Source organism: Somniosus microcephalus, chromosome 15 (genome assembly GCF_052327205.1).
Source record: "Somniosus microcephalus isolate GS21.2 chromosome 15, FLI_Smic_1.0, whole genome shotgun sequence".
NCBI classification, from domain to species: domain Eukaryota; kingdom Metazoa; phylum Chordata; class Chondrichthyes; order Squaliformes; family Somniosidae; genus Somniosus; species Somniosus microcephalus.
Genome location: NC_141001.1, coordinates 14,224,151 through 14,240,779, shown reverse-complemented (window position 1 = coordinate 14,240,779; position 16,629 = coordinate 14,224,151). Strand labels below are relative to the sequence as shown.

General features: G+C 43.1%; 1 protein-coding gene across 1 annotated transcript in view; it reads left to right on the top strand.

Moving 5' to 3' along the window:
• The window catches only part of LOC147106553 (tetraspanin-4-like), a 67,710-nt gene extending 53,353 nt beyond the window's left edge, over positions 1-14,357 (top strand). The window contains exon 5 of the mRNA XM_086007508.1: positions 14,112-14,357. Within this exon, the coding sequence (XP_085863634.1) occupies positions 14,112-14,180 (69 nt within the window). The 3' untranslated portion in view covers positions 14,181-14,357. The remainder of the gene's footprint in view (positions 1-14,111) is intronic.
• Positions 14,358-16,629: the final 2,272 nt, after the last annotated feature.

The window sequence follows — 16,629 nt, the reverse complement described above, 5'->3', positions numbered from 1 at the left end:
ATATCCAACCCCTTTTTATTCTGCACTGTAAGCTCTATATCCAGCCCTTCTTCATACTGCAATGTAATCTTTATATCCAAACCCGATTTTTCTGCACTGTAATCTCTATATCCAGACCCTATTTTTACAGCACCGTAATCACTATATCCAGCCAGTCTTTATTTTGCACTGTAATCTCTATATTCAGCCTCTCTTTATACTGCACTGTAATCTCTATATCCAACCCCTCTTTATTCCGCACTGTAATCTCTATATTCAACCCCTCTTTATTCTGCACTGTAATCTCTATATCCAAACCCTATTTTTCTGCACTTTAGTCTCTATATCCAGCCTCAATTTATACTGCACTGTAATCTCTATAACCGGCCCCTCTTTATACTGCACTGTAATCTCTATATCCAACCCCTCTTTATTCTGCACTGTAATCTCTATATCCAAACCCTATTTTTCTGCACTGTAATCTCTGTATACGGACCCTCTTTTTTTCTGCACTGTAATCTCTATATCCAGCCTCTATTTATACTGCACTGTAATCTCTATATCCAGCCCTCTTTATACTGCACTGTAATCTCTATATCCAGTCCCTCTTTATTCTTCACTGTAATCTCTATATCCAGCCTCTCTTAAAATAAACTGTAATCTCTATATGCAGCCTTTCTTTATGCTGCACTGTAATCTCTATATCCAGCCTCTCTTTATTCTGCACTTAAACTCTATATCCAACCCCTCTTTATTCTGCACTGTAGTCTCTATATCCAGCCCTCTCTTAGTACTTCACTGATATCGCTATATCCAACCCCTCTTTATTCTGCACTGTAATCTCTGTATACGGACCCGCTTTTTTTCTGCACTGTAATCTCTATATCCGGCCCCTCTTTATTCTGCACTGTAATCTCTATATTCGGCCACTCTTTAATCTGCACTGTAATCTCTATATCCAGACACTCTTTATTCTGCACTGTAATCTCTATATTCAGCCTCTCTTTATACTGCACTGTAATCTCTATATCCGGACACTCTTTATTCTGCACTTTAATCTCTATATCTAGCCCCTCTTTACTCTGCACTGGAATCTCTACATCCAGCCCCTCTTTATTCTGCACTCTAATCTCAATAACCAGCCCCTCTTTATTCTGCACTGTAATCTCTATATCCAAACCCTATTTTTCTGCACTGTAATCTCTATATCCAGCCCCTATTTTTACAGCACTGTAATCTCTGTATACGGCCCCTCTTAATACTGCACTGTAATCTCTATATCCAGCCTCTCTTTATTCTGCACTTAATCTCTATATCCAGCCCATCTTTATTCTGCACTGTAATCTCTGTATACAGCACCTCTTTATACTGCACTGTAATCTATATATCCAGCTCCTCTTTATGCTGCACTGTGATCTCTAAACCCAGCCACTCTTTATACTGCACTGTTACCTCTATATCCAGCCACACTATATACTTCACTGTACACTCTATATCAAGCCCTCTTTATACTGCACTGTAATCTCTATATTGAGACCTCTTTATACTGCACTGTAATCTCTATATCCAGCCCCTCTTTGTAATGCACTGTAATCTCTATAACCAGTCACTCTTTATCTAGCCCCTCTTTATTCTGCACTTAATCTCTTTATCCAGCCCACATTTTTTCTGCACTGTTAGCTCTATATTTGGACACTCTTTATACTGCACTGTAATCTCTATATCCAGCCCCCCTTTATAATGCACTCTAATCTCTATATCCAACCTCTCTTTATACTGCACTGTAATCTCTATATCCAACCTCTCCTTATACTGCACTGTAATCTCTACATCCAGCCTCTCTTTATACTGCACTGTAATCTCTTTATCTGGACACTCTTTATTCTGCACTGTAATCTCTATATCCAGCCACTCTTTATTCTGCACTCTAATCTATATATCAGGCCCCTCTTTATTCTGCACTCTCATCTCTATATATCAGGACACTCTTTATACTGCACTGTAATCTCTGTATCCAGCCTCTCTTTATACTGCACTGTAATCTCTATATCCAGCCACTCTTTATTCTGCACTCTAATCTCTATATATCGGGACACTCTTTATTCTGCACTGTAATCTCTATATACAACCTTTCTTTATACTGCACTGTAATCTCTATATCCAGCCACTCTTTATACTCCACTGTAATCTCCATATCTGGACACTGTTTATTCTGCACTGTAATCTCTATATACAACCTTTCTTTATACTGCACTGTAATCTCTATATCCAGCCGCTCTTTATACTGCACTGTAATCTCTATATCCAGCCACACTTTATTCTGCACTCTAATCTCTATATCTGGACACTCTTTATTCTGCACTGTAATCTCTATATCCAACTCTCTTTATACTGCACTGTAATCTCTGTATCCAGCCTCTCTTCATACTGCACTGTAATCTCTATAACTAGCCACTCTTTATTCTGCACATTTAAAGCTATATCTGGACACTCTTTATACTGCACTGTAATCTCTATATCCAACCTCTCCTTATACTGCACTGTAATCTCTACATCCAGCCTCTCTTTATTCTGCACTGTAATCTCTATATCCAGCCGCTCTTTATTCTGCACTGTAATCTCTATATCCAGCCGCTCTTTATTCTGCACTGTAATCTCTATATCCAGCCTCAATTTATACTGCACTGTTATCTCTATATGCAACCGCTCTTTATTCTGCACTGTAATCTCAATATCCAACCCCTTTTTATTCTGCAGTGTAATCTTTATATCCAGCCCCTCTTTATACTGCACTGTAATCTCTATATCCAAACCCTATTTTTCTGCACTGTAATGTCTATATCTGGAACCTCTTCATACTGCACTGTAATCTCTATATCCAGCCTCTCCTGATACTGCACTGCAATCTCTATATCCAGCCACTCTTTATACTGCGCTGTAATCTCGATAACCAGCCACTCTTTATTCTGCATTGTAATCGCTATATCCAGTCCCTCTTTATTCTAGATTGTAATCTCTATATCCAGCCTCTCTTTATACTAATCTGTAATCTCTATATCCAACCTCTCTCTCTACTCCACTGTAATCTCTATATCCAACCTCTCTTTATATATACAGCCTCAGTTTATTCTGCACTCTAATCTCTATATCCGGACACTCTTTATTCTGTAGTGTTATCTCTATATCCAGCCTCTCTTTATACTGCACTGTAATCTCTATATCCTGCCACTCTTTATACTGCACTGTAATCTCTATATCCAACCTCACTTTATACTGCATTGTAATCTCTATATCCAGGCCCTCTTTATTCTGCACTTTAATCTCTATATCCAGCCTCTCTTTATACTAAACTGTGATCTCTATATCCAACCTCTTTTTATACTCCATTGTAATCTCTATATCCAACCTCTCTTTATACTGCACTGTAATCTCTATATCCAGCCTCTCTTTATACTGCACTGTAATCTCTATATCCAGCCTCTCTTTATACTGCACTATAATCTCTATATCCAACCTCTCTTTATACTCCACTGTAATCTCTATATCCAGCCTCACTTTATACTGCACTGTAATTTCTATATCCCGCCTATCTTTATACTGCACTGTAATCTCTATATCCAGCGACTCTTCATACTGCACTGTAATCTCTATATCCAACCTGTCTTTATGCTGCACTGTAATCTCAATATCCGGACCCTCTTTATTCTGCACTGTAATCCTTATACCCAGCCACTGTTTAAATTGAACTGTAATCTCTATATCCAGCCCCTCTTTCTACTGCACTGCAATCTCTATATCCGGCCCCTCTTTATTCTGCACTGTAGTCTCCATATCCAGCCTCTCTTTATACTGCATTGTTATCTCTATATCCATCCTCTCTTATTCTGCACTGTAATCTCTATATCCAACCCTTTTTTTCTGCACTGTATTCTCTATATCCAGCCACAGTTTATATTGCACTGCAATCCCTATATCCAGTCCCTCTTTATACTGTACTGTAATCTCCATATCTGGACCCTCTTTATGCTGCACTGTAATCTCTATATCCAGCTACTGTTTCTACTGCACTGTAATCTCTATATCCGGACCCTCTTTCTACTGCACTGTAATCTCTATATCCAGCCACTGTTTATTCTGCACTGTAATCTCCATATCCAGCCACTGTTTATACTGCACTGTAATCTCTATATCCAGCCACTGTTTATACTGCACTGTAATCTCTATATCCAGACCCTTTTTATACTGTAAGGGGTGGTGTGTGATGGTTTGGTTAGCTTCACCTCAGACTCCCTTGAGTGGTTCGAATTGCTCCCACGCCCTCTTTGTTCTAGACTTTGGACTTATTTGGGAGTTGTAATGAACTTGCAACAGACACCTGGGTTGGTCAAAAGAAATGAGATCTTTATTTTGAGAGAGGGAAATATACAATACAATAAAACTTATACTCTAAAAGGGTGGGGAACACTCGGAATATGCGAGGGAGAATGACAATAGACAAAAACCCCTTACCCTCCCAACCCCACTATCCTAACTAGGTTGAAATCCAGAGGACCAGGAAATGTTCACCAAACGACTTTCTTGACAGATTGTAGAGGTTCGTGATTTCTGAGTTCTCCTTAGTTGTGGCGGTTGGGGCCTGCCGTACCGCGGACGTGGTAGAAGACTGCACCTGCGTTGGGTCTTCAGTTTGGGTTTGTCCGCTGATGCGGTTAGCTGCGTAGTTTGGATGTATCGGGTAAGCACCCAATTTTCTTTGGTTAGGCTAAGTTTTAGGATCTTTTGTGTCAAAATCTTACCCAGGCGTAAGGCAGACTAGCATGTCGAGTGGAAACAAGTCTTTGATTTTCAAATTTTTCGGTGGTTGGTTTCTTGTTGGTCGCCGTGGCCCAGTATTACCTGGTTGGTGGTAATATTGGTAGTTGTTGGTTTCTTGAAGCCTTTGGTTGCCGCGATCTCCATTTCTTCTTCTTTCTTCAAGTCTCCGATTCTCCGACTTTCTCTCCTGTACTGAACTCGTGCTCTGATGATGATCTTACTGTGAGCGTGAACGTGCTGGCTTCTGATGAACACTGAGCTGAGCTGAACGTCTGAACTGCACTGTTTCTCCGACTTTGAACTGAACCAACTGAGCCGACTGCACTGAACTGTTTCACTGAAAAAGCAGGCTTCAATTATACTGGTTTGAGGCCTGGCTTATCTACCACCAAATCTCTGGTTTCTTTGTTAAATTTGGTGGGCTCATTATTTTTAACATGTTTTAAAACTCTAACGAGCTTCGGGGATGGCCCATCTAACTTTAACGAGCTTCGGGGATGTTCCATCTATTCTTAATTGGCCTTTAACTGGTTTCGGGATTGCCTTGAAACCAGTTTAAAAATGCAAAACGTTTTGTAAATCTCTTCGATTGGTTTTGGACTGCTGTTTGATTGTTGTTTCCTGTTGGGCCATGTTCTTTCCTTTGTGTTGCTGTGGGCATGTACTGTTTTATTCATGTTCTTTGTGGCTCTACGATTTTCGGCAGGAACAGGTTTTATTGTCTTTATGTAAAGGCTGAGGTGGCCCAGGACATTCCCAGACAGCCCAATATCCACTGCACTGTAATCTCTATATCCAGCCACTGTTTATACTGCACTGTAATCTCTATATCCAGCCACTGTTTATACTGCGCTGTAATCTCTATATCCAGCCACTGTTTATACTGCACTGTAATCTCTATATCCAACCTCTCTTTATTCTGCACTGCAATCTCTGTATCTGGACCCTCTTTATACTGCACTGTAATCTCTATAGCCAGCCTCTCTTTATACTGCACTCTAATCTCTATATCCAGCCTCTCTTTATACTGCACTGTAATCTCTATATCTAACCTCTCTTTATACTGCAGTGTAATCTCTATATCCGGCCCCTCTTTATACTGCACTGTAAACTCTATATCCAGCCACTGTTTATACTGCACTGTAATCTCTATATCCAGCCCCTCTTTATACTGCTCTGTAATCTCTATATCCAGCCCCTCTTTATACTGCTCTGTAATCTCTATATCCAGCCACTGTTTATACTGCTCTGTAATCTCTATACCCGGCCCCTCTTTATACTGCTCTGTGTATTGATTTCTATGTGGGTTCAGTGACGACACATAGATGAACAAGCTTTAGATTAAAAGACATTCTCTTTCATCAAAGTTAACAGCATTACAGGAGACACCATGTTAGAGATCCATCTAAAACTAAACTAAAACTAAACTCTGCCTCTCTCACATGCCCTCTGCTGGTAAGGCATAAATAATCAAACAGGCAAATATGCTGGTAAGGCATCATAATCAAACAGGCAAATACCATCACTATTTGCTGATATCATTACATCTCCCTTTCTTAAAACAAAAGTATTTTACTTTTATCTAACAACATGTTTTCTTTGTATTACTCTGCATTTTAACTGTAACACTTAATGAACTTACATTATCATTATCAAGGTTTTTTAACCTTGTTTTGTGTGTTCACATGAAATATGTAAATACACTAGAATTGAAGAGAGAATAAGATAACATTACTTCCTTCTATAACAAGAGTCCTTAAACTTGCTCAATGAGTCTCTCAGGAGGCTTCACGTGTCTTGAGGATTTTCTGATTGATTGTCCTTGAATCTGAGTTGTTGCCTCAGATGATGATTTCTCAGCTGTGTGATCAGGTTGTTCAACAGTATCAGTCTTTTGACTTGCTGTGGCTGGTCTCCTGGGAAGATCCCGACGATTTCTTCGCAGTACAGCACCCTCATCTGTCTGAATGGTGTATGATCTTGGTTGGACTTCACTCAGGACAGTTCCCTTCTGAGTCCATATGTTTGTTTTGTCTTTGAACCTTACTTGGTCACCAGTGTGGAGTTCAGGTAGGTTTTGTGTTCCTCTGTCATAGTAGTACTTTTGCTTTTCTTTCTGTTGTTCTTTGAACTTCCTCACTTTCTCCCCCTCTTTTGTTTTCAGGAGGTTCTCCGGGATGGGTAGGTTTGACCTTGGCAGACGTCCCATAAGGAGTTGGGCTGGTGACATACCACACTCGAGCGGCATTGTGCGGTATACAAGCATGCTCTGGTAGAAGTCAGTTCCACTGTCTATTGCCTTGTACTTCAGTCCTTTCACTGTCCGGACCGATTTTTCCACTAGTCCTTTGGACTGTGGAAAGTGAGGCAGCTCAATATTCCGGGGTACAGAATCTTCAGGCAAGACAGAGGGGGAGGTATAAGAGGAGGGGGTGTCGCAATATTAATTAAGGAGTCAATTACTGCAGTAAGGAGGGATGATATATGAGCAGGTTCCTCTAATGAGGCCATATGGGTGGAGCTTAAAAACAAAAAGGGGGCAAGCACTTTGCTGGGAGTGTACTATAGGCCTCCAAACAGTCAGGGGGAGATAGAGGAACAGATATGTAGGCAAATCTCAGAGAAATGTGCAAATAATAGGGTAATAATAATGGGGGATTTCAACTTCCCCAATATTAACTGGGATAGTCAGAGTGTGAAAGGCTCAGAGGGTGTAGAATTCTTAAAGTGCATCCAGGAGAGCTTTTTGAGCCAGCATGTAGAAAGTCCTACAAGAGAGGGGGCGGTACTGGACCTAATTCTAGGGAATGTGGCCGGCCAAATGGAAAAAGTGCTAGTAGGTGAGCACTTTGGTGATAGTGACCATAATATGGTAAGATTTAAGGTGGTCATGGAAAAGGACAGGGATGGGCCGGAAATAAAGGTTCTAAATTGGGGGAACGCCGATTTTAATAGGATAAGGCAGGATCTGGCCAAAATGGACTGGGATCAGCTACTTGTAGGAAAATCCGCATTGGAGCAATGGGAGGCTTTCAGAAGGGAGATTGAGATCATACAATGGCAACATGTTCCCGTAAAGGTCAAGAGTGGTTCCAAAAACCACAGGGAACCTTGGCTGTCAGGGGATATACGAGAATGGATTAGGAAAAAAAGGAGGGCTTTTAGTAGATACAAAAGGCTAAAGACGGAGGAAGCCCTAGAGGAGTACAAAAAGTGCAGGGGGATACTTAAAAAAGAAATTAGGAGATCAAGGAGGGGCCATGAAATAACACTGGCGAGCAAAATAAAGGAAAATCCTAAGATGTTTTATAAGTATATTAAGGGTAAGAGGATAACCAGGGAAAAAATAGGGCCCATTAGGGACAAAAGTGGCAATCTGTGTGTGGAGCCGGAAGATGCAGGAGGGGTTCTAAATGAATTTTTTGCATCTGTCTTCACTATGGAGAAGGACGATGTAGACATAGAAATAGGGCGGGGGGACTGCGATATGCTTGAACATATTAACATCGATAGGGAGGAGGTATTGGCGGTTTTAGCTGGCCAAAAAATGGATAAATCCCCAGGCCCGGATGAAATGTATCCCAGGCTGCTGTGTGAGGCAAAGGAAGAGATTGCGGGGGCTCTAACACATATATTCAGGACCTCTCTGGCCACAGGGGATGTGCCAGAGGACTGGAGAACCGCTAATGTAGTACCATTATTCAAGAAGGGTAGTAGGGAAAAACCGGGGAACTACAGGCCAGTGAGCCTAACATCAGTGGTAGGAAAATTATTGGAAAAAATTCTGAGGGACAAAATTTGTCTCCACTTGGAGAGGCAAGGATTAATCAGGGATAGTCAACATGGCTTTGTCAAGGGAAGATCATGTCTGACTAATTTGATTGAATTTTTTGAGGGGGTGACTAGGTGTGTGGATGAGGGTAACGCAGTGGATGTGGTATACATGGATTTCAGTAAGGCCTTCGATAAAGTCCCGCACAGGAGACTGGTCAAGAAGGTAAGAGCCCATGGAATCCAGGGTGCCTTGGCACATTGGATACAAAACTGGCTTAGTGGCAGAAGGCAGAGGGTGATGGTCGAAGGTTGTTTTTGTGACTGGAAGCCTGTGGCCAGTGGGGTACCACAGGGATCGGTGCTGGGTCCCTTGCTGTTTGTGGTCTACATTAATGACTTGGATATGAATGTAAAAGGTATGATCAGTAAGTTCGCGGATGATACAAAAATTGGTAGGGTGGTGAATAGCAAGGAGGGTAGCCTCAGTCTGCAGGACGATATAGATGGGTTGGTCAGATGGGCGGAACAGTGGCAAATGGAATTTAACCTGGAAAAGTGCGAGGTGATGCACTTTGGGGGGACTAACAAGGCAAGGGAATACACAATGAATGGAAAGACCCTAGGCAAGACGGAGGGTCAGAGGGATCTGGGTGTGCAAGTACACAGATCCCTGAAGGCGGCGGAACAGGTGGATAAGGTGGTAAAAAAGGCATATGGGATACTTGCCTTCATTAGCCGAGGCATTGAATATAAGAGCAAGGAGGTTATGATGGAGCTGTATAAAACACTGGTTAGGCCACAGCTGGAATACTGTGTGCAGTTCTGGTCGCCACACTACAGGAAGGATGTGATCGCGTTAGAGAGGGTGCAGAGGAGGTTCACCAGGATGTTACCAGGGCTGGAGCGCTTCAGCTATGGAGAGAGACTGGGCAGATTGGGTTTGTTTTCCTTGGAGCAGAGGAGGCTGAGGGGGGACATGATTGAGGTGTACAAAATTATGAGTGGCATAGATAGGATGGATGCTGAGGAGCTTTTTCCCTTAGTAGAGGGGTCAATAACTAGGGGGCATAGATTCAAGGTAAAGGGCGGGAGGTTTAGAGGGGATTTGAGAAAGAACTTTTTCACCCAGAGGGTGGTTGGAGTCTGGAACTCACTGCCTGAAAGGGTTGTGGAGGCAGAAACCCTCACAACATTTAAGAAGCATTTGGATGAGCACTTGAAATGCCATAGCATACAAGGCTACGGACCAAATGCTGGAATATGGGATTAGATTAGACAGGGCTTGATGGCCGGCGCGGACACGATGGGCCGAAGGGCCTCTATCCGTGCTGTATTACTCTATGACTCTATGACGTTGTGTGGACAAAGTCCCACTCTTTGGCAAAGTGTCGGAAACTTGTATTGTAAAACTGGGGTCCGTTGTCTGTGAAGACCTCGCTTGCCACGCCATGTCTGGAGAATATGGCTTTCAGACATGTTATCACAGCATCTGCAGTGGTGGTGTACAGTCTACAAACCTCTGGATACAGGGAGTAATAGTCTGTGACTACAAGATAGTCCTTCCCTTGACATACGAATAGGTCAGCGCCTACCTTCTGGTAAGGTCTGTCTGGTGCTGGGTGTGGCTTTAGTGGTTCTACCGGATTGCTTGCTCGATATTTCAGGCATATTGTGCAGTTTGACACCTCATTTGTCACATCTTGGTTGATTCGTGGCCAGTACATCACCTCTCGTGCTCTTTTCTTACACTTTTCGATTCCCAGATGTCCTCCCTCCATGGATCCTTTTTAGCATCTCTTTTCTCAGACTCTTTGGGATAACTATTTTACTTCCTTTGTAGATGATGTCTTCGACCACTGATAGTTCTGCCCTGCAGTTCCAGTACTCGGCCATGTCAGGTGAGCAGTCTTGCTTCATGTTGGGCCATCCATCCAAGATGCTTTTCCTCAGTCGTCTCATTGTTTCATCTTTGTTTGTCTCAGTCTTTATGAGCTCCATTTTTGCATCTGCTATGGGCAGTGCACTTGTGATCATGTCCACGTAGGCGTTCACTTTTTCATCCATTTTGGTGTTTGCGGGCTCACTTGGGTCAACAGCTCTGGACAACGTGTCTGCTGTATACATCAGCTTACCCGGGGTGTACGCAACATTCAGGGTATAGCGTTGCAGCCTGATCATCATTCTTTGTATTCTAAGCAGACAGCTATTTAGTGGCTTTTGGAACAATGCAATCAAGGGCTTATGGTCAGTCTCTACACTGATTGCTTGGCCTGACACAAACTGGTGAAATCTTTCACAGGCGTATGTGATGCTGAGCAGCTCCTTTTCTATTTGAGCATATCGCGTCTCCGCGTCTGTCATTGAGCGTGATGCATATGCAATAGGTTGCCAGTAGTCATATTTTTGCAGAAGAACGGCACCGAGCCCACTCTGTGATGCATCTGATGATATCTTGATGGGTCTCGCTGGGTCATAAAACCTCAGAACTGGTTCCTCTGTGAGCAGTTTCTTTAGATCGCTCCATGACTTCTCATGCTCATGATTCCATTCCCATTCTATGTTCTTTTCAGTTAGTCGTCTCAGTGGCGCCATCTTTTCTGAGAGGTTGGATATGAATTTACCCATGCAGTTGATCATTCCATTAAACCTCTGCACGTCCTTTGTGCATTGTGGCTTTGGCATATTCTCAATGGCGGACACCTTTCTGGGATCTGGTCTGATGCCCTCACCGCTAAGGATATCTCCCACGAATGTCAGTTCTGTCACCCCGAGCTGGCATTTCTCTCTATTCAGCTTCAGGTTTGTTTTCCTTGTTGCTTCCAGCACTTTTTTCAGTCTCTCGTCATGCTCAATTCTCGTGGTTCCCCATACTATGATGTCATCCATTGATGTATCAACTCCCTCCAGGTGCTCATAGATCATATGAATAGTTTTGTGATACAATTCAGGAGCTGAGGCAATGCCAAATGGTAACCTTAGGAATCTGTATCTGCCAAATGGACTGTTGAACGTGCACAGTCTTGAACTTGCCTCGTCCAGTTTCATCTGCCAAAATCCTGATGATGCATCTAACTTGCTGAAATACTTTGCATTTGCAAACTGTGACATGATTTCCTCACGTGTAGGAAGCTTGAAGTGCTCTCTCTTTATTGCTCTGTTTAGATCTCTTGGATCCAGGCAAATTCTGAGCTTTCCATTCTTTTTGTCCACAACAACGAGGGAACTCACCCACTCACTTGGCTCATCTATCTTCTGAATCATGCTCAGGCTTTCCATCCTGTCCAACTCTGCCTTCAGTTGCTTTTGAAGAGCAAATGGAACTTTTCTGCATGGATGTATGACCGTTGGCATACTTTTATCTACTCTGATCGTGTGTTCTCCTGGAAGGCAGCCTAGACCCTGAAATAGGTCGTTGTACTCTTTCATGAGTTCATCATAGACTGTCTCTCCTTTGCTTTCCACAACGAGGACTCTCTTTACCAGGTTCAGTCTCTCACAGGCTATTAAACCTAGTATGGCCTGCACATTCTTTGGCACCACGATTAATGCTAGCGTGTGCTCTCTGTCCTTGTGTGTTACTTTGACAATGCATCTTCCTTTCACTGGTATATTAGTACCTGAGTATCCTGTCACTTTCACTTTTATTCCATGTATCTTTGGTCTGGGTCTAATTTTCTTAAAATCAGTCTCTGATATCACATTAACTTGTGCTCCAGTATCCAATTTAAATGGAATGTGTATGTCATTCACTTTTAGTGTCAACATCCAGTCTCTTTTTTCTTTTTTGTTTTCAGACACAACATCCACATAGAACTCCTCTATCTCGCTTTCATCTACTGTATGGACCTTGCTTTGTTGCGCTTGGTTCTTACAGCAACGGGCATAATGGTTGTTTTTGTTGCAACTATTGCATGTTTTACCATATGCTGAACACTTTTTTGGTGGATGCTGTGTACCGCATCGACTACATGACTTTCGATTGCCCCTTACATTTTTGTTCGCTGGCCACGCCTCTTTTTTCACATTGGCGCTCTTTTTGTTAAACGGTTTGTGTCCGTTCTTTCTCACTGCATCCACGTTGCAGCTACTGTCACTGAACAGCTCCTTTGCCTGCAACTTCACAGTCTCTGTAGCCCTACACAGTGCTATGGCTTTTCCCAGGTCTAGATCTTGCTCTCTTAGCAGTCTTTCCCTTAGACCATTATCTGGAATACCACACACCAGTCTGTCTTTTATCAGCGAGTCTGTCAGTCCCCCAAATTCACATATTTTGCTTTGGTTTCTCAGTTCAGTCACATACTGATCAATAGTCTCTCCCATTTTCTGTACACATGTGAAAAATCTGTGCCTCTCAAACGTCACGTTACGTTTAGGTATGCAGTAGGCCTCAAACTGTTCCATTATTTTATCCAGCTTCATTTTGTCTCCATCAGCAGCGAATGTGAAGTTATTATACACCTCCAGCGCTTCATCACCCACGACATGTAACAACACTGGCGCTTTCATTTTATCACTTTTCTCGTCAGCTCCGATTGCTGATAAATACAACTCCAAACGTTGTTTGAACCTCCTCCAATTTTCAGCCACATTACCTGTCAACTGAATCTTCGCCGGTGGGTGCAAACCTTCCATTTTTCACTTTGTTAGCTATTCTCCAAAGGTAAGTAACGATGTTCTGTTTTGGCTTGCTTATATGTGGAGAGCTGATTTAACTTCAGATTTTTCCTCTTCATCTCTTTCAATCACTTCTGACACCATATATTGATTTCTATGTGGGTTCAATGACGACACATTGATGAAAGAGAATGTCTTTTAATCTAAAGCTTGTTCATCTAAGTTAACAGCATTACAGGAGACACCATGTTACAGATCCATCTAAAACGAAACTAAAACTAAACTCTGCCTCTCTCACATGCCCTCTGCTGGTAAGGCATAAATAATCAAACAGGCAAATATGCTGGTAAGGCATCATAATCAAACAGGCAAATACCATCACTATTTGCTGATATCATTACACTCTGTAATCTCTATATCCAGCCACTGTTTATACTGCACTGTAATCTCTATACCTGGCCCCTCTTTATACTGCTCTGTAATCTCTATATCCAGCCACTGTTTATACTGCTCTGTAATCTCTATATCCGGCCCCTCTTTATACTGCTCTGTAATCTCTATATCCAGCCACTGTTTATACTGCACTGTAATCTCTATATCCAGCCCCTCTTTATGCTGCTCTGTAATCTCTATATCCAGCCACTGTTTATACTGCACTGTAATCTCTATACCCGGCCCCTCTTTATACTGCTCTGTAATCTCTATATCCAGCCACTGTTTATACTGCACTGTAATCTCTATATCCAGCCCCTCTTTATGCTGCTCTGTAATCTCTATATCCAGCCACTGTTTATACTGCACTGTAATCTCTATACCCGGCCCCTCTTTATACTGCTCTGTAATCTCTATATCCAGCCACTGTTTATACTGCTCTGTAATATGCAGCGTTTTGTGTGATCACTCATGGATTTTTGTCTTGCTCTCCTCAGGTCGTGGGGCTGACCTTTGCCATGACAATGTACCGTCAGGCGGTGAAAGCGGACACCTACTACGCCTAGTGACCGACTCCCTGCCACGCTGCTCACTCCTATTGATATCCTTCCTAACCTGATATCCCCGAGGACTCCATCCCAGCAATGGATATTATTTTCTTTATCCCCCTAGTAACCAACAATCATTTGTTCAGAGTGGGTAGCAGCCTATGGAGACACGGCAATTAAACTTTTTTAAAGTGGCATTCGCTTTAACGATTTGTGTGGCTTTGAGAGATGGGGAAGAGCTACACGGAAGGTGGGATTGGCTGCTTTAGTGAAGCAAGGCTTGTGAAAGAATGACTGGAAGAATGTGCTGGAAGTTAGAAGGGAATTCTTTGTGGTTGAGAGATGAGGTGGCCAAAGGTATTTGCAAAAGGGACAGAGTAAAGTACTACCTGTCGCTCACTGTCAGTATAACAGAGGAAGTGGCAGGATACCCACACAAACTTGCCCTGTTATGGGACGGGGAATATTACCTTTCAGGGATCAAAATTTAATTTTGGCAACTGCATCATAGTTGAGCAAATAGATAAACCTGGTAGGTAACTTGGACATGACTGCCAGTGTGCTGCTTGAGAAACAGAGTACTCCTGTTGTCACTCCCTGGATTGATCTGGTCTGGTCTGGTCTGTTCTGGTCTGTTCTGTTCTGTTCTGGTATGGCCTGGCCTGGTCTGGCCAGCCTGATGGTGATTGCTCAAGCGATTTCCTTCAGCTTCCTCACCCAGCAATTGAGGTGGTGTCAGCCCACAGGCAGGAACTAGCAGTGACTTGGGCCATCAGCACCAGACACTGAGGAGTCGATGAGGCTCTGCACCACTCAGCATCACAGCTGTAGAATGGTTACAAATGTAAATGTGTGCTGTGGATTACACTTCTTATTCTCTTACGTTTATTTTAATAGCTAATAAAACTGTGACATTTCCCCTTACTGCTGTCAACCTTCTGCTTGACTGCCATCATTGAGGCCTTTTGGTGACATGATTCCGGCAAGGAATAAAACCTGAACAGGAAAGAAAATAATACCACCAGCAGAGCAGTGTCGGCTGACAGGAAGAGGCTGCAGTAACCAAGAACACAGCAGAGAATTCTTAGCTTTCAACTGTGCGTGAAACTAGATTTTTAAATTAAAAACCAAAGTCACATTTAAATAATAAATGTATACAACTTAAAACAACAAACCATGCTGAATGGACATACCATGGAGTTTACAAATATTACAGTATCAACAGGGCCTTTGAAATCGAAGGCCATCCCTGGAATATAGAAACATAGAAGATAGGAGCAGCAGTAGGCCATTCGGCCCTTTGAGCCTGCTCCGCCATTCAACGAGATCATGGCTGATCATCCAAACCCTAGCACCTGGTCCCTACACCGACAGCCATCCCACCCAAGCCCTATCCCCACGTATTTAATCCCCCCTAACACTAAGGGTCAATTTTTATCATGGCCAATCAACCTAACCTGCACATCTTTGGACTGTGGGAGGAAACCGGAGCACCCGGAGGAAACCCACGCAAACACGGGGAGAATGTGCAAACTCCACACAGACAGTCGCCCGAGGCCGGATTTGAACCCGGGTCCCTGGCGCTGTGAGGCAACAGTGCTAACCACTATGCCACCGTGCTGCCGTGTGTCTGACATGGGCTGAATCACAAGGGTTAGCTCTCCATCCCTTGTTACAGTGCGGTGGGACGGTGACTGTGATAATCTGTTACAGTACGGCGGGACGGTGACTGTGATAATCTGTTACAGTACAGCAGCATGGTGACTGTGATAATCTGTTACAGTACGGCAGCATGGTGACTGATAATCTGTTACAGTACGATGGGACTGTGACAATCTGTTACAGTACGGTGGGACGGTGACTGTGATAATCTATTACTGTAAAGCGGGACGAAGACTGTGACAATCTGTTACAGTACGGCGGGACGGTGACTGTGATAATCTGTTACAGTACGGCGGAACGGTGACTGTGATAATGTGTTATAATACGGCAGGAGGGTGACTGCCACAATCTGTAACAGTACGGCGGGACATGACTGTGATAATCTGTTACAGTACAGCGGGACGGTGACTGTCAAATTCTGTCACTGTACGGCGGGACGGTGACTGTCAAATTCTGTCACAGTACAGCAGGACAGTGACTGTGATAATCAGTTACAGTACGGCGGGACATGACTGTGATAATCTGTTATAGTACGGCGGGACAGTGACTGTCTCAATCTGTTACAGTACGGCAGGACAGTGACTGTGATAATCTGTTACACTACGTCGGGACGGTGACTGTCGCAATTTGTTACAGTACGGCAGGACGGTGACTGTGAGAATCTGTTACAGTACAGCGGGACGGTGACTGTGATAATCTGCTACAGTACGGCGACTGTGATAATCTGTTACAGTACGGTAGGCTGGTGACTGTGATAATCTGTTACAGTACGGAAGGACGGTGACTGTCACAATCTGTTACAGTA